This window comes from Aotus nancymaae, unplaced genomic scaffold (genome assembly GCF_030222135.1).
Source record: "Aotus nancymaae isolate 86718 unplaced genomic scaffold, 86718_ANA_hifiasm-v0.15.2.pri h1tg000036l, whole genome shotgun sequence".
Lineage (NCBI taxonomy): Eukaryota > Metazoa > Chordata > Mammalia > Primates > Aotidae > Aotus > Aotus nancymaae.
The window spans coordinates 18,010,918-18,036,680 of record NW_026988450.1 but is presented as its reverse complement, the minus strand read 5'-3'; the positions used below and the strand labels follow the sequence as shown (position 1 = coordinate 18,036,680).

The following is a 25,763-nucleotide window of genomic DNA, read 5'->3' as shown; positions in this document are numbered from 1 at the left end:
AAGAGCTTATTAGTCCAATGGGGGATGGGAGCAACCATGTGGACCTTTCATTTCACTATTTCACTGTTACCACTAAGTGATCGGTGTAAACACAGACCTTTTTCTGTGAAGAAAGGAGAGCAGCCTAGCAAGGCCTAGAGGGTGGATGAGAAGGCAGGAGTGGAAAAGGCCTTCTGCAGGAGCTGTGCCAGCCAGACGGAAGCAGAGAGGATCACACAAGCAAAGGAAGCAGCAGCATACAATGCACAGTGGTTAGTGTACGAAGTGCAACTCAGAGAGCAGAAAGAAATGATGCTGGAGAAACAGGGACTTCAGATTGTGGGAAGTCTTATGTGCAGGGGCAGGAGCTCAGACCTTGTCTTGTGGATGGTGCTGCCCCACTGCAAAGGAGCCGCATGTAGGGGAGTAGCGTGGAGGGACTAGGAGACACTAGTCCAGGGAAGAGGGAGTGAGGCTCTGAGTTAGGTCCAGAGTAGTAGGATCATGAGAGCATTCAAAAAATATTTCAGAGAAGACTCTCCTCCTGTTGGATGGTAAGTAGGAAAGGAAGAGGTGAAAGGATGACTCCAAGTTTTCTACGTCGGGTAACTGAGTAGACAAACTTGAACAGATTTAGATATTTTGAGGATTGGTTTAAAAAATGGTTAGAGCAGGAGGCCGAGGTGGGTGGATCACGAGGTCAAGAGAGCAAGACCATCCTGGTCAACAAGGTGAAACCCCATCTCTACTAAAAATACAAAAATTAGCTGGGCATGGTGGCATGCACCTGTAATCCCAGCTACTCAGGAGGCTGAGGCAGGAGAATTGCCTGAACCCAGGAGGCGGAGGTTGCGGTGAGCCGAGATCGTGCCATTGCACTCCAGCCTGGGTAACAAGAGTGAAACTCCGTCTCAAAAAAAAAAGAGAGAGAAGAGCAAGTGAGAGAGGAGTTGAAGAAGAAAAGAAAGACTTTAGAGAAAGTGAGGGGTTCAGGGTACCAAGTGCTGCAGTGGCATCCAGCAAGAAAAGTTTCCTTTGGATCTGGCAATGGAAAGAACATTGATGACTCTAAAGGTGGATTAGAATGTTCACACTAGTAGACACAGAAATGAACAGGAGGTGAGAACACACATCAGCAGAGTCTATTCCTGTTAGCAGCAAGAATAAAAGAAGTAGAGAACGGGACGTGACTGGGAGGAGACGCACAGCTGATGCCTATCTGGGAGAATTGGGATTTGTTTGTATAGGGGGAAATCTTGGTGTATTTGTAGGCTGAGAGAAGAGCCTGTAGGGAGGGAGACATTGATGATGCCAGAGAGAATATGCAGAAGGAAGAGTGTCTGAACAGTAGGAAAGATACCTCATTCTCTAAAACTGAAGAGAGAAATGTGGTGGATCTACTTATGATTGTACAGAGGAGAGTGGACGCAAAGAAACAGATTACAGCCAATGGCTAAATTTCTGGATGAATGAAGAAACAAAATTATCTATTGAAAGTAAGAAAGGAGGGGTTAAAGGGTATTACCAAGAGAAAAACTGGGGTAAGATCAAAGAGAAGTAGTTGTTGCAGAGATGAGAGATTGTAACCCTGATACAGAGCTGAGGTTCTGTTGGATAGAACCATGGAAATGTCAGGGTGTCAAGAAAGTTGAGGTCCTTAGTGAGATACTAGTTCAAGTATTCATCCCTAGGTCTAATATGGATTGGAAGGCAGGAGTCTCTAGGAGGGATGGGGGTCCAAATGGAAGAATCAGGGAAGATTTAGTCTTTGTATTGAAAACAATGTAGTGTTACTGAGGGCAACAAATGGGAAGGAAAGAAGTTCTGACAAAATGTGAGTAGTTGGATGCTCAGAGTCCTAGGTAGTAGAATGTTTAAGGCTGATGACAAGATCCACAGGGTAGCCACAGAGATTATTGAAGAGGAGTGTTGCATGGAGATCTTTGACATTGATTCAGTCAAGAACAAGTGGCCTAAATCACCAGAGAATCATCTTGAATCTCCTTGGCTGATGGCAAGATTAGAGGAGGGAGAGAATGTACTTCTGGGGCAGGAACATCAAGGCAGAGCCAAAAGTTGAGGAAAGCAGCAACAGGTGGCATGATGCTGCCTAGAGGATGAGCTTTCCCTGGAAGCGAGAAGATTCATGGCATACAGAAGAATATGCTGACCTTCCTCCTGCCCCACGGCAGGCAGGTGGGGTGGAAGACTGGGAATAGAAAGCCAAGGTAGACTGTGTATCCTGTAAAGAGTCAAATGTCTGATGGGGAAAGAATATGAGAAAACAGAGTTCCCTGAAGAGACTGGAGAATGTAGGAAGTTCATTTACAAAGGAAGGTAGACTCCAGCAGGCACAGGGAAAAGCAGGTGGAGGAGAGAAGGGGCATCAGTGGAAGATCTAAGAGAAGTACAGTGTGGTGACTTAATGAGATGAGATGGAGAGGGAGGGAGTGACTTACCCTTTGCTGGGAATCCTAAGACTTTGGGGTTGAGAGGCATGAGTGTAAGTGACTACTCCAACTACCCAAACTTTTTAGCAGGTTGTTACATTGTCAAATCTGGCACACGGTTTGGGGGTCCAGGAGGGCCTGGGGTGGGCTGATGGCTCTGTGGGTCAATGGTGAGGGTCCAGTCTCTCTGGAGGGCTGGGCCAAAGGGTGCCAAATGGCAGTGACATCCCTGGTCCACATAGAGACTGCCCTGCCAGAAAGATATTTACAGCTTTATTAAAGTACTGATATGCTTTTTGCAGAAAGGTATTTTATCTGTGCTTCTAGAACAGAATCACAGCTGTGCATAAAATTATTGTTCATATTCGACACATTTTAGTCATTGCTGTAGCTTTGAAGGCCTACTCTGATTTCTCTGAATGCCCAACAGGGAACAGTGTGGCAATTATATCTATAGGTGCTCAGTAACCACTCACATGCTTCATTGATTACTATTCAGTAGAAAAGAATATATCAGTTACTTTAACAAGTCTCTATTTCCTGCCATTAAATATAGGTCATGTGGAACTGATATAAAATAAAATATCACACTTGATGTCACAGAGAATAAAGTCTAAAAAATGAATGTTTTAAATCAGTTGCTTCCTTCATGGAGAACAGTCATTTAGAATTATTCATTTTGTTGGTCCCAAGATAATAACATATGAGTCAAATTCCATGGGCCCAGTAGATAGAGATCATTTTAATTGACTTTTAGTATTGTAGCCTGGGGTATTTTCAAAAGATCATCATTTACTCTGCGTAAGAATACATAATGTATAGTTACAGTGATTTTTAAAGTGGAGATAATGTGACCCCATGTGTCTGGCCCCTAGGTGATCAATCCCCCTCTATGAAAGGATTCATTCTACCATAAAAAATTTTGGTCATTCTATAAAGTAAATACCTGCAAAAATCGGTGATGAAATTTCTGTAATCCTAGCACTTTGGGAGGCCAAGGCAGGCGGATCACCTAAGGTCAGGAGTTCTAGACCAGCTTGGCCAACATGGTGAAACCCCGTCTCTACTAAAAATACGAAAATTAGCCAGGTAAGGTGGGGTACAGCTGTAATCCCAGCTCCTTAGGAGGCTGAGACATGAGAGTCACTTGAACCTGGGAGGCAAAGTTGCAGTGAGCCGAGTTCACTCCACTGCACTCCAGCCTAGGTGACAGACCAAGATTCCAAATACATACATGCATACATGCGTACATACATATGTACATACATACATACATACATTTCCCCAAAAAAAGAAATTTCTATTTTTTGAGAGGCCCTCTCCACCCAGGAAACTTTGGGGAGGTGGTTTTGTACTGAGAAATGGTATCACTCAGAAACTTTATAATAGTTCTAGTCACCATCACAGGAATATACACAACTGGGATAGGTATCATCACAGGCTGTGAAGAAATAAGAAAATACAACAGTTTACAAAGACCATTCTGAGACTCCATTTCATAGCCTTGTCATCTTTATGCTAGTTTTTAGTCAACTACTCAACAAGGAAAATGAGACTGGACCTCCAATCTCATAATTATTTTTTAATTTAATTTAATTTAAGGTTGATCTCCTAGGTCCTGCATTTGGGTGCAATGTAAGTTACTGAACAGAGACCTTGGTTAGTTTGCTGGGGCCACCATAACAAAGTACCACAGACTTTAACAACTGGACATTCAGAAGGAGATCCTGGTATAAATTTCTGGCCTTGGCAAATCTGTCTACATTTTTCTTCCTTAGTGTCTTGGGAATGAAAAAAGTAGCCAGGAGAAATAATAGATGATTTTGGTGAGGGAAACATACCTGAAGGTTCCCTGCAGTATTGGAATACATTGACAATGTTTTACTACCACAACCCTAATCAAACTCACATCCCTCTTGACCATCCCAGATTCTCTTCTAACACAAGGACATTAGAACATTGACATGGAGGTTCATTCAGCTCAAGACTTACCTTAGCAGTATTGTAAAATTCTTTATCCCATACAGACCTAATCATCTGTAACTTCTTACTTTGAGGGTAATAAAGGAAGCACTAATACTGATGGTGTTCAGACTGACAACAACCTGCCACTCACATTTTGAGCCACTGCAAGCAGCCATTGGGGACTTAACCAAGCTTTGAACCATCTCACCTTTCCTTGATTTCTAAAATGTTTTCAGTTTTAAAATCAAAAATTGAAACAAAAAGAGCAATAAGCCAATGATCAATTCCTAAGTGCTTTGTCGTAGTAGGTGCTGAATAAATAACAAATGAGTAAATGCAAAAGAATGTCCTATACCCAGTATGACTCTATGTTAATCTACTTTCTACAGAGAACAGAAAATATTTATTTAGGTGATTCAAGATAATTTTTTAATTAATTTTTAAAAATTAATATTCAAGGCTTTAAATAACTTTCAGCCTTGATAGTTATTTAAAGAGGCCATTATATATTCTTTTAACAGCACTTAAACCATTAAACAACAGGTTCCTTTGGAAAATAAAACTTGAAAGCAAAGCTTTTTAGCCACCTGCCAAGCCCAGGAAAATTATTAGGGGGTTTTCTAGCATATTTAAGTAATGCAAATGACTGAAGTGCTTTGATACTGTGTGGAACTCTAGTTAGTGGAGGCTGGTAGTATTGAGAAGACAGGCCTTTATTTATCTAACTCAGATGTCACATCGAGAACACTAATGACTCTGCCTGGAGTTGGTTCCACAAAGCCTGGAATCCCCTGCCCTGACCTCAGCCTTTAATTTCCAAATGCATTCTCTGTAATTGGCTGAGCTTCTCTTCTCTTGACGTTCTTGATACTGGCAGGTAGTAAAATGGCTTTTTCCAACTCTGGGTATTTCTTCATTTTCCAGTTAAGGACTGTAGCTTCTTTTCCCCTTTCCCTTTTCTCTCTGTCTTAGGTCAGGTGTGCTGGGTAGTGATGTGAGCACAGTCTCTCCATGATGGAAAAGATATGCTTAGGAAGAAGCAGCCAGAAAGAGAAGGTGGCAAGGGCTTGGAAGAGTAGCCTAGGCTCGGTTTTTATGAAGTCACCCTGAACTTGGAATCTCAAGATTGGAATTTGGGTTCACCTTCCAAGTTCAAATTCTGGCTTGGCACTAAACAGAAGAGTAACGTTGGCGAGTTTTTAACCCTTTTGAGACTCAATTTCCCCATTTAAAAAATACCAATAACAAGAGAATCTACCACATAGACCATAGGGCTATTAACTAAGATTATGTACATAAAATACATAGCACAGTGCCTGGCTGCTGGTAAGTAGCACTCAATAAATCTAAGTGCTCATAGCCATCATTCAGTTGTTGCAGCTGCAAATCAATAGTAGCGATTGTTACTACTACCGTCACTTCAGGACATCTGCCTATAATTTTACACTTTAAATTCATTACACCACTTATTTAACAGTTTTCATTTCCTGAAAAATAACATTTTCCCAACATTTGGTATTTTTAGAAATATTGATTGTCAACAGTCTTTCTTTACATAGATGCATATGATTTTCTTTAGGTGTTGCCTGATTTTTGCAATATCTCAATTTACTTTTCATCATATCTGTCATTCCAAATCCAGGGTTCTCATAGAAGATCTTCAGAAAACACTGGAGAAGGGAAGCCGCTCACAAACCCAGAGAAACCGAAGATCCCTCTCTGGATATAATTATGAAGTTTATCACTCCTTAGAAGAAGTATGTAATCAAAAGAGCTTTTCCTGATTTTTTTTTACAAAGGTGTATTTATCATTTAGGCCTAAGGGAGAAAATGATACGCTTTATGCTTCTGGGGGAGAAGCATAAAGACAGAGAAGAGACTATGTCAAGAACACGTGTGGCTTTTACATGGCCACGGTACCTTATCTCTTCTGTTAAACCTTTGATGGTATATAAGAAGTACCAAAATAATTTTAATTTCACTTGCTTTACCCAGATCACTTTTACAAAGGACATAGGAAGTGCAATGGAAGAGTAAGGAAATGTTGCTATAATTATAGTTATAATGGCCTTTGCTAAGAAGCCAAGAAATGTAGAACTAGCCAGAGTTTGAGGAAATGATGAGTAGAGTGGACCTCACTTGCACCCTCTGCAAAGTTGAGACCTCTCAAAGGCAAAGCTCCATTTGTGGCACCTCTGCACCTTTGACCATGCTTTTTCATCCTACCTGGAGAACTGACAGCCACCTCATCCTCACTGCCACATCCTTTACTATTCACCTGGACAGCTTGTTGTTCTGCAAATCTCAGCTTAAGCAAAAGGTAGCTGTTCCTATTCTCCCAGATTGGATACTGGAGATTCTCCCCTCCTCCACCAACACCTCGTGACTGACATGCCCCCATAGCACAGGGATGTGACACCTATCACAGTTTTCAATTCTGTGATTATTTGATTAATGCCTTTCTCCCCTAATAAGCTACGAGTTCCATGAGGGCAGGCCATTTCTTTCTTATTCACCACTCTAACCCCAGTAGCAGGCAAATAGAGACCTCCAAATACATAGTTGTTGACAGAGGAATAAATGAATGAGTCACACATTTTCCATGTTTCCCCTGAATTGAATGAAAGAATGCTAGACATAAAATAAATGAGATGCTGCTCTATTCGTAAGACTGTTTTTGGTTCTTTTCATGACAACTCTCCTTTCAAAATTATCTCGACATATTTCATGTCTCAACATGTTTTGGAAGCTTAATATTAGAAGCAATAGAAAGGTTTTAGATAACTTTGCACACAGAAGTACTGTTAACATGCACTAGAAAAAAGTCAAATTTTACAAATATAAGATATATGCGTAATATATGTGTCTACACATACACACACATACACACACCCCCTTCTGATTAGTTTAACTATGCATAGAAAGAAAATAATATATAGGTACTTTTCTGAATACATTTAGCTATTTTTTTCAGCACTGATCCTTTTATGCCATAAAATGGTAGGACACTTTTATGTTATTTCTTTACTCCTCATAGAGATTTTAAGTCAGGAATGAAGCACCTTATTCATTCAAATATATCTTTTCCTGATGACAAATAAGTGCATATGAATGGATCAATGAAAATGTATCACTATCACTGGAGAAATTATTCAGTGTGTGCCTTCTGATATATGCTCAGTAAAAAAAACTTTAAATAAAAAAGATATGCCTTTTTCTTAGCATCTTCTGTTCAGTGGCAAATTGTAATATATGGGACTTTAAGAAACACTTTCAAGAAGTTTGGACAGCTTTCCTAAAGTTGATTTATTTCTTTACCTCTTAAAAACTTGTGGAAAATACAAATAAATTCTGATTTTCAAAAAGAAACCAGAACACATCAGTTTTTTATAAAAATCTGTTACCAGTATACTAATGATATATGATAATAGAAGGCATGCTTTAATGGAAGGACAATATAAAGACATAAGCTACTATCTGTAAAGGCAGAAAATTAAATGTAATTTTAAGTATCCCAAAGAAAATTTAAAATAGAAAATATGTTTTTTGTTCAATCATATATTCCACGTACGCTCCTTGAATTCTGAGACCTACTGTTGTCTTTTGTTTCCTTTTGTTCTCTAAAAGCTCCGTTATTGTGAGAGAATCTGACAAGATTTTTATTTATTTGCTCTTAGATTCAAAGTTGGATGCATCATCTGAACAAAACTCACTCAGGCCTCATTCACATGTTCTCTATCGGAAAATCATATGAGGGAAGACCTCTCTTTATTTTAAAGGTAAAAATAAGCAATTGCTATATAAATATATAATGTTTACCAAATAGTCATCTTTTTCAACTTTGACCTATGGGGGAAAATAAATGAAATGATCTTATATAGAGTCTCGTATTTAACATCATCTGACCTCAGAAATATTTTCCCTTAGGTTTCTGAGCCATATTTCATTTTTGCCATTGAATATTCCAGAGAATACTGTTGCTAACATTTTCAGTTATTGATGTGAAGTATTTGTGAATTGGTGGTGCTTCAGATGAACCAATGCAAAACTATATAAATGTGTAAGAGGCTGATACGGTTTGGCCCTGTGACTCCACCCAAATCTCACGTTAAATTGTAATTTCTAATGTTGTGGGAGGATCTGGTGGCAGGTGATTGAATCATGAGGGCAGATTTCCCCCTTGCTGTTCTTGTGATAGTGAGTGAGTTCTCGTGAGATCTGGTTGTTTAAAAGTGTGTAGCACTTCCCCCTTCATTCTCTTCCTCCTGCTCCACCATGTGAGATGTGCCTCCTTCCTCTCCGCCTTCCGCCATGACTGTATGTTTCCTGAGGCCTCCTCAGCCATGCTTCCTGTACAGCCTACAGAACTGTGAGCCAATTAAACCTCTTTTCTTTATAACTACCCAGTTTCAGGTAGTTCTTTATAGCAATGTGAGAACTGACTAATACAGAAGCTATGCATTATTCCCAATCATCTCTTGACCCTGCATTCTCTTCTGTCTACTGACTTATAGCTCTTCATTCTTTCTCAGCCAAACTTCTAAAAAGGCTTACCTCTGGTCACCAGCTCTACTTCCTCTCCTACCATTTAGACTTTGACTCACCAGCCTTTGCCCCCACAATTCTTCTAAAACTTCTTTCCAAGGCCAGCAACCACTCCTAGTTGATTCTCCTCCTGTCTCTCTGACCATCTGGGTCTCATTCACTGGCTCCTCTCCCCTTATCCTTTCCTTAGGTTCAGGTAATTTCTGAGACTCTATCCTCAGCCCTACTTTCATGCCACAAACACTCTCTAGATAGCCAAATCTAGCCCATAATTTCAACAATCATCCCAGACCTCTGTATCCATTGCAGTCTACCCTCTGGAACCTTAAATTCACCCACCATTGCCTACTTGACACTCTTCTCTTGATATTCAGAAAAGCATTCAGAATGGTATCCCTCTCCTCCCAAATGAAAAACATGGGGCATCATCTTAAATTCCTCTCCTTCAATCGTTCACTTTAAATTACCACCAAAAGCTGACCATTTTGTCTTCTGAATATTTCAGATCTACCCCAGTCACTTCTCTTGTCCTCGGAGCTGTTACCCTAACTTCTCTCTGTATCTGTTCTCCCTGGACTATTGCAGTAGTGGCCTCAGTACCAAGCTTCCTTCAAGCCCCCATGCTTGACCCTCTCATGCTCTAATCCATCCTCCACACTGTTGTCAATGTGACCCCTCAAATGTGAGCATATACACAACACACACACACAGAGCCCCCCCCCCCATAGAGTACAAGAGGAAGCCTCATCTCTTTTACTTAGTATCCAGGGACTCCACGTTGAGGTTCATCTGCTGTTCCTTCCTCAGACTGCAGGCACAGTTCCTCCAATATGGTGTCCTCAGATTGTCTTCCAGGCTTGAGATGCCTTCCTCCAACTCGTCTGCCAGACAAGCTTTATGTCTTGCTGAAGTACTAAAGTGCTCCTCTTCTGAGAAGCTATCTTTTATGACTTAGGAAAATTCTACATAACACTCTAATGTTCCCACGGTAACTTACAGATATTCACATCATAATGGTTGATTGCTTACATGTTTTCCCTCCCCACTAGTGTATAAATTCCTTGTCTTTTCATATTTGAATCTCCAGTGCTGGGCACAATGTCTGACATTAAAAAGGATTTCCTGAAATATCCATGGAGTGAATTAATGAATGAATGAAAATTAGATCCCCTATGATTATAATGTCAGGAGCTCCTATTGATTTCTCAGTTAGCAACCAGGTTAAAAGTAATATTGATATAGTAGGATTTTAAAGAAAAATCTGTCACTTGATTCGACAAATCAAGTTGTTTTATGTTTTCATTTTGTGGTATAATAAAATTTGACTTCACCAACTTGTAAAATATAGCTTTTCTTTAAGAAATATTTCTTGGGATAGAGAGAGAAAGGGGATGAGGGAGGACTCAGCTTTTTACTTAACAGTCACATATTATATTACAAGGAAGAAGCAGGCTGAGGCAGAAGGATTGCAAGAGACCAGGAGTTCAAGACCAGCCTTGGCAACATAGCAAGAAGTCATCTCTTAAAAATTAATTAATTAATTAAAATAAAATTTTTAAAAATAAAGAAGCAACCTAGTTTAGGGATTTTCCTTTTCCTTTTGTACTTTCTAGTTCTTTGATTATAATTAGGGGCAATAAATGTACTGTTTCTGCATAAATAAGCCTGGACTTCTGAAATAGTAGGAACTCCCTTTATCCTTTTTATGCATTACCTAATGAATCACACTATAGTGAAGAATTATGCTGAAACCTTATTAAATTATGCTGGCCAGTGAATCTAAAAGCCTGTGTTGGTTACTATGAATGCTCTTGTTTTCAGCTGGGCAGACGAACACGACTCAAAAGAGCTGTTTGGATAGACTGTGGTATTCATGCAAGAGAATGGATCAGTCCTGCCTTTTGTCAGTGGTTTGTAAAAGAAGTAAGTTAAACCCTTTATACAATGTCCATTTCAGCTAGTCAGTGCTTCCCTGTGTTTTTATTCTGCTTGACAAACAAAGTGGGAATTTGAAACCAATGATACCTAATTGAATAACAGTAACACCTTGATTCCATGGGCTGCTTTCATGTTTATGAAGATCTCTTGTAACCCTGCCTCAGCTTATCCTCACCTGTGCCTTTGGAAGTGGGAATTGGCAGCTCTCATTACAAAGAAAGAAACTGAAGTTCAGAGCCTTTTTGAATTTGTGACAAATTAGGAACGAACCTAGCAGTGGATATATGGCACAACTAAAAACCCAATCTGTGGTGTTCCAAAATAATTTCTTACAAGATACCCAGCTCAGAAAGTTCTACACTACTTGACTTCCCCCTCAAAATCATTTCACGTATGCTCTAACAATAAAGAGATGAACAAGAGATTGCTTATGCCCTCCTGCTGTGGGTCTGTAATTTAGATACCAGAAGACTTTTAGCATCTGTGGATTTAACATTCTTAGTTTCAGTTATTTTTCAGTAACCCTAATCATTGATGACTCATAGCGATTTCTCATTTTCTGAATGTTTCATTTGAGTCACAAACCATCTGAGCTTGTGTGTTGAGTGGGCCCCTATCCCAAGAGTGGGCCAGCCTTTTGTATCAACACTTTCATATGTTCTGATACTTTTCTATTCATTGTCAAGAATGTAATACCTTTTATGGTTTTTTTTAAACTTGACTTTTAGTTTTGGGAGCTGAGGGGTGGGAAACTTAGAAAACCAACCACTAACACTGGTAATAAAAGAAAGTCGAAGGATATGAAGGGGCTTAGCCACAAAATAACTCTACAAATTTTTTTAGCGCTGTACTTATAGAAAACCATTAAAGACACAAAGGATATTTAAATATATCAGTTATATTTTGCAATGTTTTATGGGGAAATTATGTGCTTTAGTGGAATTTGTAACTTTGAAAACTCTCCTAGGTCTTAGGAATTATACCTCACAAATGTCAAGAATATACTAAATTTACAAAATGTCTCTCTGCCACTACCAAAACCACAAACGTATGCTTAATCTTATAAATATTGAATAATAAAATTTTCTACATATTCCTACTCAGTTTATTGAGTAATTTGCATTCTCTTAAAACATTATTTCATCCTGCTAGAACAAATGCAAAGACTAATAAGAAATTAACTCTACTATATTGCATTGAATACCCAGTGTATACATAGCAACATGTTGTCTGCTGTTTCACGTTTAAAAAAAAAAAAGATAGAAATAGCTAAGTATTTGTACTTAGCTAAGTATTTGTACTTAGCTATTCCAGCTAGTTTTCCCTCACTCCCAACATATGCAACCTTTTCTTTGCAACATCTAAATTTACGTTGTCTATATGGTTATCATCTTATTCCTATACCAACTCCAACAAGAGAAACTCCACCCATCTTGTTCACTGCTAAATCCCCAACATGTAGAACAACACTTGGCACTTGATAGGTGTTCAAATATTTGTTAATGCACTGAAATGATGAGAATTCAGTGGTAATGATGTGGAAAGATTTCTGGACGATGACTTGTCAAATCATCTCATAGGATAAGAATGGTTCCATCTGGATTTCTGTAATACACGACCTGTAGAGTCATATATGCAGCACTGTAACCTGGGCTAAATTTCCAAGGAAGAGAAGGAGTGTACCCCCAGGAAGAGAAGGAGTGTACCCCCAGGAAAAGGAAGAGGCATATGCAGTGACTGTCAACTGAGGGCAGTTGATTTTGGAGCAAGAGCAAGAAGCAACAATTGAGATTAGGCTCCATTTCCACCGATACATCATTGGGAGGAGAGGCTTTCCTCTCCATCCTCCTTCCTCCTGCACAGGGCCATCATGTGTGCAGATGAGTGAGGCCATTCTGTGCCTCTGCTACCCTCTCCACACCTCTTTCACTGCCCAGATTATGGCTGCCATTTGCTTCTCCACTTCACCACTACGTTTTCTGTCTGACCATGGAAGCAATCAGAAATAGAACAAAGGAGGCCTAGAGGTTATTCACCCCAATGTCACAGTCAAGGTGTCAGCTGGAGCCCCAGACATGAGGATGTGTGGCTTCAGTGGGGGAGGATGTGCTTCCAAGCTCACTCACATGGCTGTTGGTAAGCCTTAGGTCCCCGCTGGCTATGGGCCAGAGACATCAGCTCCTTGCCACATTAGCTTCTCTCTAGGCCAGCTCAAAACATGGCACCTGGCTTCCCTCAAAGCAGGTGAAAGAGAAAGCAAGAGAAAACAGGCCCCAGATGGAAACCACAGTTCTTTTGTAATATAGTCTTGGAAGTGACCTAATATCACTTTTGCCATATTCATTAAAAGTGAGTCACTTGGTCTAGCCCATACTCAAGAGGAAGGAATTATGCAGGGCACAAATATGAAGAAGCAGGAATCGTTAGGGATCACATTAAAGGCTGCTACTACTCCTTGATGGGATTTCCCCCATAACCACATATATCCTTATGCAAATGTGAACTGGAAGAAAATGTATCAGCCCTTCTAGGATCCTGACAGAGCCTCAGGTCTGGTTAATTAATTGGTTAATTAACCAATTAATTATGTGGCTCAGATCACATAGGTGATCCTCAGATCATAATCAACCAATTAATTATGAGCCTCAGATCACATAGGTGTTATGTGCATACAGTTGGAAGTCAGGCAACCCTGCATCGATGTCAGGGTAATGTCACCTCTGCCACTTACTGTCTGTGTTACCTTGGTGTCAGGTCACTTAAACTTTCTGAGCCTCAGCAAAATGGGGATGATAGTATGTGACACATTGGATTATTGGGAGGATTAAACAATATAATGCATGTGTTCTCACTCATAAGTGGGAGTTGAACAATGAGAAGACATGGACACAGAGAGGGTAACATCACACATCCAGGCCTATTGGGGGTGGGGGGAAAGGGGAGGGAGAGCATTAGGACAAATACTTAATGCGTGAAGGACTTAAAACCTAGATGATGAGTTGATAGGTGCAGCAAAACACCAGGGCACATGTATACCTATGTAACAAGCCTGCATGTTCAGCACATGTATCCCAGAACTTAAAGTAAAAATAATAATAATACATGCAAAAGACTTAACAGCATGTTTGGCATATAATAAACACTTAATAAACTCAACTATTACTATTATATCAGCAATTCGGTATTTTAAAATAAATAATGGAAAGGGAACCATTAAAAAATATCAAGCCAGGTGTGATAGCTCACACCTGTAATCCCAGCACTTTGGGAGGTAGAGGCAGGAGGATCACTTGAGCCCAGAAGTTTGAGATCAGCCTGGACAACATAGTGAGACCCTGTCTCTACAAAAAGAATTTTTTTTTAATTAGCTAGGTGTAGTGGTCCATGCCTGTAGTCCCAGCTACTCCAGAGGCTGAGGAGGGAGGATCTGTTGAACTCAGGAGGTCAAGACTGCAGTCAGTTGTGATGATGCTACTGCACTCCAGCCTGGGCAACAGAATGAGACCCTCTCTCAATAAATAAATAAAAAGACTCTGGGAGGCCGAGGTGGGTGGGTCACTTGAAGTCAGGAGTTCAAGACCACCCTGCCCAACATGGTGAAACCCTGTCTTTACTAAAACTAGCCAGGCATGGTGGCACACACTTGTAGTTCCAGCTACTCAGGAGTCTGAGGCAGGAGAATTGCTCGAACCTAGCAGACAGAGGTGGCAGTGAGCAGAGATCATGCCACTATACTCCAGCCTGGGCAACAGAGCGAGACTCCATCTAAAAAATAAACAAACAAAGAAATAGAAATAAAAAGAAAATCAGCAAGGATATAAAGGAACTCAACAATGCTATCAACCAACAGGAACTTAATAGACTGTACCTAACAACAGCAGAATATACATTCTTTTCAAGAACCTATGGAACATATGCTAAAATATACCATATCCTCTTCAAAAACATAGACCTCAACAAGTGCAAAATAATTGAAATCATAAGGTGTGTTCTGTAACGACAATGAAATCAAACTAGTAATTGATTTCAGAACAGTAACAGGAAAATCTCCAAACACTTGGAAATTAAACACATTTCTAAATGATCCATGGGTCAAAAATAAAATCTCGAGAGAGGCTTTGAAAATTCCTTGGACTGGATAAAAATGAAAACACAACATATCAAAATGTGTGGGGCATAGCTAAAACAGCGCTGACAGGGAAATGTATAGCACTAAATGTATTCATTAGAAAAGATGAAAAGTCTCCAAACAGTAAGGTCTTCCTTCATGGACCTAGAAAAATAGAAAATAAATCCAAAGCATGCAGAAGGAAGGAAACAATATAAATAAGAACAGACATCAATGAAATTGAAAACAAAGTTATTAGAGAAAATCAACAAAACAAAAAGCTGGCTGGAGTACAGTAGCATGATCATGGCTCACTGCAGCTTTAATTTTCCAGGCCTGAGAAATCCTCTCACTGCAGCCTCCAGATTAGTTGGGACCATAATTGTGTGCCACCACTTCAGGCTAATTTTTTAAAATTATTTTTTGTAGAGAGCATCTCCCTATGTTGCCCAAGCTTATCACCAACTCCTAGGCTCAATTCTCACCTCAGCCTCCCAAAATGCTGGGATTATAGGCATGAGCCATGTACCTGGCCTGATTCTCTTAAAGGATAAAATTGAGGCCGGGCACGGTGGCTCACGCCTATAATCTCAGCACTTTGGGAGGCCGAGGAGGGTGGATCACGAAGTCAAGAGATCAAGACCATCCCTGTCTATACTAAAAATACAAAAAAATTAGCTGGGTATGGTGGCGCACGCCTGTAGTCCCAGCTACTTGGGAGGCTGAGACAGGAGAATTGCTTGAACCCAGGAGGCGGAGGTTGCGGTGAGCCGAGATCGCGCCATTGCACTCCAGCCTGGGTAACAAGAGCGAAATTCCATCTCAAAAGAAAAAAAAAAGAAAAAGAAAATTGACAAAGCTCTAGCATGAGAGACAAAAAAAAAAAAAAAAAAAAGAAGATGCAAATTACCAATATCAGGAATGAAATGGAATATCACCACAAACTCTGAAGATACAGAAAAGGTTAATAAGGGAATACTGGAAATAATTCTACCCAGATAAATTTGACAGTGTAGACAAAATGAACCAATTAATTGAAAAACACCAACTATTACAATTTACCTATTAGAAAGTAGAGAATTTGAATATCCATCCCTATAACTATTACAAATATTAGTTTCTGATTTTTAGATTCCCCAGAAAAGAAATTTCAATGCCCAGAAGCTTTCACTGGAGAATTCTACCAAATGTTTAAAGAAGAATTAACACCAATTCAACACAGTCTTTTCAGAAAATAGAAAAGGTTGGAACACTTCCAGTTCTTTTTATGAAGCCTGATACCAAAACCAGGGACAGCACATGAAAAAGAAACTCAGACCAATATCCTTCTTGAAAATAAATATATAAATCCTAAATAAAGTATTAACAGAAAGAATTTAGCAGTCAAGAAAAATGATTATATACCATGGCTAAGTGAGATTTATTTCAGGAATGCAATCCCAGTTTAATACTCAAAAGTTAATCATTGTAATCCACTATATTAAATGCTAAAGAAGAAAAACTATATGATCTTATCAATTGATGCAGAGAAAGCATTTGACTAAATTTACCATACATCCATGATTAAACTCTTATAGACGGGTAATCTTTCAACAGGATATAAAATAAACATACAAAATCAATTTTATTTCCATAATAGCAATTAACACATGGACCCTGGAATTTTTAAAATACAAGATTATATACAATTACTCAAAAAAGTGAAATACTTTTAGGTGTAAATCTAACAAAACGTACAGGATTTACATGCTGAAAACTACAAAATGCTGGTGAAATAAAATCTAAGTGAAGAGACATACCACATTCATGGACTGGAAGATTTCAAAATAGTAAAGATGGCAATTCTGCTCTAACTGATATAGAGATTTAACACAATTCCTATCAAAATTTCAGCAAGACTTTTTTGTAGCTATAGGTAAGATTATTCTTAAAAGTGTATGAAATGGCAAAGGAAGTAGGACAGCCAAAACTATTTTGAAAAGAAGAATGAAAAGGGAGGGAGGATTCATTGTATCTGATTTCAAGATATACCATATACCTTCAATAATTAAGCGTGTGTGGTATTGGTGAAAGGATAGACATAGATAAATGGAACAGAATAGAAACTCAAAAATAGATCCACACAAATATTCCCAACTGACTTTTTACACAAATGCAAAAGCAATTCAGTGGTGGAAAAACAGACGTTTCAACAAATGGTGCTGGAGCAATTGGATATTCATTGCAAAAAAAAAAAAATGGTCTTTTTTTTATAAGATGTGAGTCTAAGTCTCATACCATATACAAAAATTAACTCAAAATCTATCATGAATTTAAATGTAAAATGATAAAACTTTTAGGGGGAAAAAAGCACAGGAGACGATCTTGAGGATCTAAAACCAAGGCAAAGAGTTCTTTGACTTGACACCAAAAACATGCTCCATAAAAGAAATAGATACACTGTACATTATCAAACTTAATCAAAATTTTAAACTTTTGCCTATGAAAAACTGTTAGGAGGATGAAAATTATAAGCTGCAGACTGGGAAAAAAGATATGCAAATCACATATCTAATAAAAGACTCATTTGGAATATATAAACTCAAAACTTGACAGTAAAAAGCAAGCAATCCAATGAGAAAATGGGCAAAAGACATGAAGAGACATTTAACCAAAGTATATACATACAGATGGCAAATAAGCACATGCAAAAAATATGTCATTGAGAAAATTAAAGCCACAACAAGCTATCACTGCACACCTATCTGAATGGCTAAAGATAATCAGATAGATAGATTTATATCACCAAATGCCAGTGAGGATGCAGGAAACTAGAGCACTCATACGTTGCAGGTGCAAATGTAAAACGGTAGAGCTATTCTTGAAAACAGTTGGCAGTCTCTTTTCAAACTGGGCATGCAACTACCATATGACCCAGTAATTGCACTCCTGGCATTTATCCCAGAGAAATTAAAACTTATGTTCACTCAAAAACCTGTGCACAAATGTTTATAGCAGCTTTATTTATAATAGCCAAAAACTGGAAACAACCCAAGTATCCATCAACAGGCAAATGGTTAAACAAACTGTAGTACATCTATACCATGGAAAACTACTCAACAATTAGAAGGAACAGATTATTGATACACACAGCCACCTGGATGAGTCTCCAGAGAATTATGCTGAATTAAAAAGCCAATCTTAAACAAATGCCTATTTTATTATTTCATTTATATATTGTTCTTGAAATGACAAAATTATGGAAATAGAGAACAGATTAGTGACTGCTCAGGGTTAGGGAAGGGGTGGAGTTAGAAGAAAAGTGGATGCAGCTGTAAAAGGGCAACATGAGGAATGTGTGTGTGGATGGAAATGTTGCCCATATCGATGCCAATACCCTAATGGTAATATTACACTACAGTTTGGCAAGATATTAACAATAGGGAAAATAGGTAAAGGGTATATGGTATCTATCTGTATTCTTATAATTACATGTGGACCTACATTTATCTCCAAATATGTAAAAATAATAGCCAGGCTTCAGACCCCTGGTTTCCATTCTCTTTGGAACCAGGTGCTATCTCTTGCCTAGAGAAACAGTCAATTTCATTTCCGCTCTCTCTTCCCTGCTGTGTAATCCTCATCAACTGGCCCTGACTCTCTTTGCCATGAAAACCGGAAGTATCAAGAGGGCTCTGGCTCCGTCAAGTTCATCTTCTTCAGCCAGCATAACTGTCCCATGTCATGCCCTGAGAGCCACTTCCACTTCTGCCCCCATTCCAATTTAGTGGATTAATCTGTGGATGTCTATTTTGAAAACACAAAGCTCAGAAAACAGTGATACAGAAGCAAAGCACCCGAATTAAATGACTGGTAAATTGGGCTTCATTATTTTGTTATTTTGAAAATTGCATAAATGAATTCATTATCTCAACAAATATTGATAGTTGCTAGTTGATAGACATTTTTTAAATGCCAGATATACCACAAAACTTATGGGCTATAGTCTCCTAAGTTGATAGTCATTTAATTCTGTTTGGAAAATCTAGAGCCATCACTTTTCTGTTTGCAATACATGCTACCTCTCTTTCTTTCCTAATATTCACATATTAGGAAATATTACCTTTTGGCATTAAAGTTTTCTTTTTTTTTTTTTTTTTTTTTTTGAGACGGAGTCTTGCTCTGTTGCCCAGGTTGGAGCACAACTTTTTGTTAAGCTCGTAAGCAGAATTAAGAAAATAAGTGATTTGTACACTTAGATTGCAAACCTTTCTCTTGTTGAATGCTTGCTTATATCAGCTTAGCAAAACTGTTATCATGTGATATTTATGGTGCCATAGGGCTTTGAGGGGAGAGAAAAAAGATGAGCACAGATATGCTGGACTTACTGTTGAAATGTGTACCACAGATGCTCCCTTCATCACAAAATTAAAAAGGAGTTTTAAGAAATATTACCTTTTGGCATTAAAGTTTTGTTTTGTTTTGTTTTGTTTATTTTTATTTTATTTTTTTGAGGCAGAGTCTTGCTCTATCGCCCAGATTGGAGTGTAGTGGCACAATCTTGGCTCACTACAACCTCTGCCTTCCAGGTTCAAGCAATACTGCCTCAGCCTCCTGAGTAGCTGGAATCACAGCTGTGCACCACCACACACTGATAATTTTTGTATTTTTAGTGGAGACGGGATTTCACCATGTTGGCCAGGCTGGTCCCGAACTCCTCAAGTGATCCATCCACCTCGGCCTCCCAAAGTGCTAGGATTACACATGTGAGCCACCACACCCGGACTAAAGTTTTCTTAAATTTTTCATGGGCCAAGAGGAATGATATAGACATCAAATTCATCGAAGAAAGAATTCATCAAAGAAAGAAAACTAGAATAGATACACATAAGGAGAAAGCAGAGACATGCAGAACTTGGAAGTTATCTTTCTGCAAATGTGAACAGGTATCTACAGAAGAGCAAAAGACTTAAACCTGAGAATGGGCAGAGGCCAGGGAACAAAGAGCATAGACAGCAAGGAGATACTTGTAAAGAGGGACACTCACAAAACTTAAGAGTAATAGACTTGAAAATTAAGTTTAAAAGTAGAGGATGGCTCACACCTGTAATATCAACACTTTGGTAAGCTGAGGCAGGTGAATCACTTGAGGCCAGGAGTTCAAGACCAGCCTGAAAACATGGTGAAACCCCTTATCTACTAAAAATACAAAAATCAGCTGGTCATGGTGGCGCGTGCCTGTAATCCCAGCTACTCGGGAAGCTGAGGCACGAGAATCGCTTGAACCCAAGAGGCGGAGGTTGCAGTGAGCTGACATTGCACCACTGCACTCCATCCTGGGCAACAGAGCAAGACTCTGTCTCAAAAAAGAAAATGTAGAGGAAACTACCAAGTTAAAAATAGGGTTGAAAACAGTATGGCAGGTCTTCCAAAAGTTAAACATAGAGTTACTATGTGGTTCCCAAATTCCATTCCTATGTGTGTACCCAAGAGAACTGAAAACATATCCACACAGAAGGTTGTGCATGAATGCTCATAGCAGCATTATTCATAGTAGCCAAAAAGTGGCCATTGGCTGATGAATAGTTTTTTTTATTGGTATAACAATACAATAGGGCATTATTCAGCCATTAAAAGGAATGAAGGTATTAAGATGCAGCAGTGGTGGACCTTGAAGACATTATGCTAAATGAAATTAAGCAGACACAAAAGCTTATATATTGTATCACTCCATTTGTATGAAATATTCAGAGAGAAGCAGATTAGTGGTTGCAAGACGATGAGGTAAGAGGGAATTGGAACTAACCACTACCAGGTTCTTTTTGGAGTGATGGAAATGTCCTAGAATTCGATAATGATGATCGTACAGCACTGCAAATATATTAAAAACCACTGAATTGTATACTGTAAAATGGTTAATTTTATGTTCTATGAATCATATCTCAAGAAATAAAGGAAGTACCGATACATGCTACAACATAGATGAATCTTGAAAACATGCTAAACGAAAGAAGTTGTTCACAAAAGATTATGTATTACCTGATTCCATATATGTGCAATGCCCCAAATAGGTGAATTTCTGGGGGGAAAAAAAAAGTAGATCAGTGGTTACCTGTGGTGAGAGAAGATGATAGGATTATGGAGTTGATAGCTACAGTATGGGCTTCTGGCTGGGCACGATGGCTCATGCCTGTAATCCCAGAACTTTGGGAGGCCGTGGTGGGTAGATCATGAGGTCAGGAGTTCAAGACCAGTCTAACCAACACGGTGAAACCCTGTCTCTACTAAAAATACAAAAATTAGCCAGGCATGGTGGGGTGTGCTTGTAATCCCATATATTCAGGAGGCTGAGGCAGGAGAATCACTTGAACCCAGGAGACGGAGGTTGCAGTGAACTGAGATTGTGCCACTCCAGCCTGGGCAACAGAGTGAGACTCTGTCTCAAAAAAAAAAAAAAATGGTATGGGCTTCTTTTTTGGATAATGAAAGTATAAGGCCAGGTGTGGTGGCTCATACCTGTAATCCCAGCACTTTAGGAGGCTGAGGTGGGCAGATCATGAGGTCAGGAGTTCGAGACCAGCCTGGCCAACATGGTGAAACCCTGTCTCTACTAAAAATACAAAAACTAGCTGGACGTGGTGGCATATGCCTGTAATCCCAGCTAGTGGGGAGGCTGAAGCAGGAGAATTGCTTGAACCCAGAAGGCGGAGGTTACAGTGTGCCAAGAGCGTGCTGTTGCATTTCAGCCTGGACAACAGAGCGAGACTCCATCTCAAAAGAAAAAAAAGGAAAATATAAAATTATAAAGTGGTGATGGTTGCACAACTCTGGAAATATACTAAAAAACACTAAATTGCACACTACAAAAGGATGAATTGTAAGGTGTATGAATTACATCCCAATAAAGCTGTTATTTCTTAAATTAGGGTTAAATAGCATTCCCCCAGAAGATATTTATATTAATTGGTTCAAAAAATTCTTGTTGATCACTACATTTTTAGTACTCTTCTTGTATTATGGGCATCAACAGAAGTATAAATCATGGTCCCTGCACTCAAGGGGTCTGCATTCTATTTGAGGAGAAATATTTATGTACTGGAAATAACATAAAATAGTGTGTCTTTGGAGGCCTAAGTATACTGATTATAGTGCCTGAAGGAATTAAGGAATCAGAAAAATCCATGAAGACTTTAAAAAAAAAAAAAAAAAAAACAGCGTGGACAATATAATTTCAATTTTGCAAAATCTATGTCTGAGAGCTATATAGATATATACCTGAAAAATATGCCAACTGTTAAAAAAGGATAGGATTATGGGTAATTTTTATTTTCTTCTTTATGCTTTTCTGAATTTCCCAAAATTTTCTGTATTAAACAGGACCAAAAATGACTCTATTTTTAAAATAAATTAAACCCAGACAAAACTGAAAACATTTCATTCTCACACTAAACTCAGTTATGCTCGAGTCATCTATTTCTACAGGTATTTTAGAATCAGCAGCTGAATTCTATTCAACTCAGTGGCAGACCAAAGATAAAGCAAGGGTTTGCAAAAAAATGTTTGGGGCTAAAATGGTCTGAAATGGAAAGTTCTGCCAGACATTGAAGATGTGTGATATACAGGTGGATCTAATTTGATCTTGTTACAGAAAGGCAGCAGTACAAAAAAAGAAAGAAAAGAGAAGCAGTAAAACATCCTTGGTTCTCCAGGTGAGAGCCAGAGTTTTTGTCTGCTGTCTATGTAATGTGAAACCTCACCCTTCCAGGCCCAGTTTGATTATTGGAAAACCATCTCCATTGCACTTTCCCGCCCATCTACACTCAGCACTGCAGTGATGGCTAATCCTAGTGCCAACATCTGGCATGTGATTCAGATGTACTATGCAGGTGACTCAAATAAAAATAAGGATAGGAGCCTTTCAGGGAAGCAGGTTATTTTCCAGGCAGAGTAAGCAGTAATATGTGAGGGCTATGGAGGGTTGTGTGTTTAGGACAGAGCTCTAAGAATGACTTAGAGCTGTGGTTGTAGGGGAAGTCCTCCAACTGGGAATGCTTTCCAGGAGGGGAAGGGTCCTCTCCCACAATCCAAAAGCTCTCCAGGGAATAGTCCTTTTGGATAATCATCTCTTTCAGTCTCATTATGTATTGCTGCTCATCAAAGGTAAAATATAAGCCCTCAGATGTCAGATAAAACAGTAAGGTCTTGGTTAAGAAATCGATCACTAAAAATAAACCTTTTTAAAAAGAGAACTTAAATTGCATGTATGTGCCAAGAAACAGGGAATAAATAATTGAGAAGGATACTGAGCCCAGATCAAGTATCTAATGAGTTCAGCTGAGTAAGCAAACACTTCTTTGTTCTTAATTACATAATGGAAAACAGTTCATTGTATGAAAATGATCTTCATTTTTTAAATTGTCTGGCTTTGGTTCACTGCCATTCTGAGTAATTACCATATTTTGGTTTTCTTTTTCCTGGCCTTGAGTACCGTTAGTTCCCTATGTTCTTCCATCCACACTCTCCCCAATCTCCTTAATTCTCCACATCCTCCAACCTATCTCTTTCTCCCCTTCTATCCAATTTATAATGCCCTGAACATAGCAGAGTTTTCATTATTATTTGTTTAGTTTCAGTTTAATTAAACTGAAATCCATGGCATCAGTTGTACTCCACTACGTAATAATAGAGAGTGTTCTGGCCATTGTGAAGACAGACAAAGCTTGCTTTTCACAGTAGTACCGGACTATAAAAGTGACCACGCAAGCTGAAGCAGGACACAGCAGTCTTCATAATCAATGAGAGAAATTGTTTGTTCCATGATCCTAAGAGCTTTTGTCAAAATGTTAAAAGCTCTCTTACTCTGTTATACCTGTATTGGGAAATTATTTTAACTGGTAAAACTAATATTTAGTATGCTGTATTTTAAATCATGAGCAATACTGAGAATTCAAATGCCTTATTTCTTTGTTTAAAAAAAAAAAAAAACACCTTATAAAAGGCCGTTTGGATTGTGCTCATCATCTTCTCTCTGTATAACTTACAACATGCAATGAGCATCTTTCATTTAAAAAATTGCCTTGGCAGATTGTCATACTCCTTTCTTCACTGAATCAGCTTCCAATATTTTTTTTCCTTTGTACTTTCAATGTCATGAAATATCTTAGAGTTCCTTTAACATAAAGTGTTGCCAGGTCACTTCTTCTGGAACATCATCATTCTTTTCATCCCAACCACTTGCCTCATCTGTATTGGTAAGTTGGTCCTCACTCTATTCCTGTGGCTGTGTATCTAGAACTGAATGGTGCAGTGTCAACATTCCTAGTCAGCTGTTTGTTCTAAGCTCCATTTATATTTGGTTCAGATCTCACCTCCAGCATTAGTACTTTTCATTTCTTTGCCACGCTTTCACCTTAGTTGGACAATTTCTTCTTTCCATCATCCATTATTGTAAACTAACTTGTAGATTTATCACCAAGAAACAAGGACACGACACAGCTACACACTTTGCTGTCTGTGCATAAACTGATTACAAGATGTGCAGTGACCAACCACCCACTGACAGACTTTCAAAGAAAGTCTGGATATAATGGATCACAGATCTCGATGCTCATTTTTATTTATACAGTGATTTGTAGACTGGAGATCAAGCAGTAGAAACTGAAACTTACACTTTTGTGGGAGGACTGGCGTTATTAAGTACAGTAACAAATCTGTCTATAACAAAGCCACGCAAAGTGAAGACACCTGTACTTTCTTTTTTGGTAGGTAAAATATGCTGACAGAGCAGATCTTCATAATACCAAAGTTGTCCTGGCTTCTTCTCATGAGCAAATACAACCAACGAACCACTGTTGTTAGGCTATCTCTGTGTGAAATGTGAAGTGGCATTACTTAGGAAAAAGAGTAGACATGTATCTAATAGTGTATTCTTCCTGGTTACACAAAACATTTCAAATATTTATGTCTCTTATTAGAAAATGTAGCTTAATTTACAACATTTTCTAGTCTTTACCTGCCCCGTTAGATTAGTCACCCTGAGTGATTCTAAGTATAACTAAGTATAAAAATAACTAGAATATACAAGATTAGGAGATGATTTTCAGTTTTTCACCATTTATTGGTGCCTTTTCTTCATGTTACTTTCAAACTGTTATTTGGTTGATCATTTTGTCTTTAATGGTCATCTTATAGTGTGATGTCAGCTGTCTTTATAGATTAAACTCCCTTTTTAAAATAAAAAAAACTTCCCTGTAAACTCTCCCCCACTCTAATTAATTCTCCTGGTATTGAATTTTAAATGCCTCCTTTGTGTTGAGATGCACCCACTTTGGTGCCGCAATGTTTACCTGTCCTGAGTGATATTCCTGTCCGGTCCAGTTGAAGCTGGTCTTCAGCTTGATGGTGGCTGTGCCCCTTTCTTTGGCCTTAGCTGTAACAGGCTTCGTTCTGCCAGTGTGTCCTGCATTGGATGTGTGGTTATTTTTAGGTCCTCTGCAGTAATTCTAGAATAAAAATAGAGGAAAGTTTTAAAGCTACCTTTTTAAAAGCCATTAACACCAATCCTCAAAAAAATGCTCTCCATATTCCATGCTGTGATGAGCTCTAAGAGAGCAACATTCAACCACATAAATCCAAACACATTGAAAAGGAGGGAAACCCTTTACCTCCCTTTGTCATGCCACACGAAGGTGTTAGTCATGGCAAAATTTGTCTTTGATTTTAACGAAAGTTTATTTGGTAAATTCTGATAGATAACATATACATATGTATGTAGAAGCCAAAATAGTCTTGGCAGATGG

At 38.7% G+C, this 25,763-nt stretch overlaps 1 protein-coding gene across 1 annotated transcript in view; it reads left to right on the top strand.

The window, feature by feature from the left end:
* CPA6 (carboxypeptidase A6) overlaps positions 1-25,763 on the top strand; it is a 315,399-nt gene that overhangs the window by 229,518 nt on the left and 60,118 nt on the right. The window contains exons 4-6 of the mRNA XM_012463663.2: positions 6,037-6,151; positions 8,072-8,173; positions 10,761-10,862. Of these exons, the coding sequence (XP_012319086.2) occupies positions 6,037-6,151; positions 8,072-8,173; positions 10,761-10,862 (319 nt within the window). The remainder of the gene's footprint in view (positions 1-6,036; positions 6,152-8,071; positions 8,174-10,760; positions 10,863-25,763) is intronic.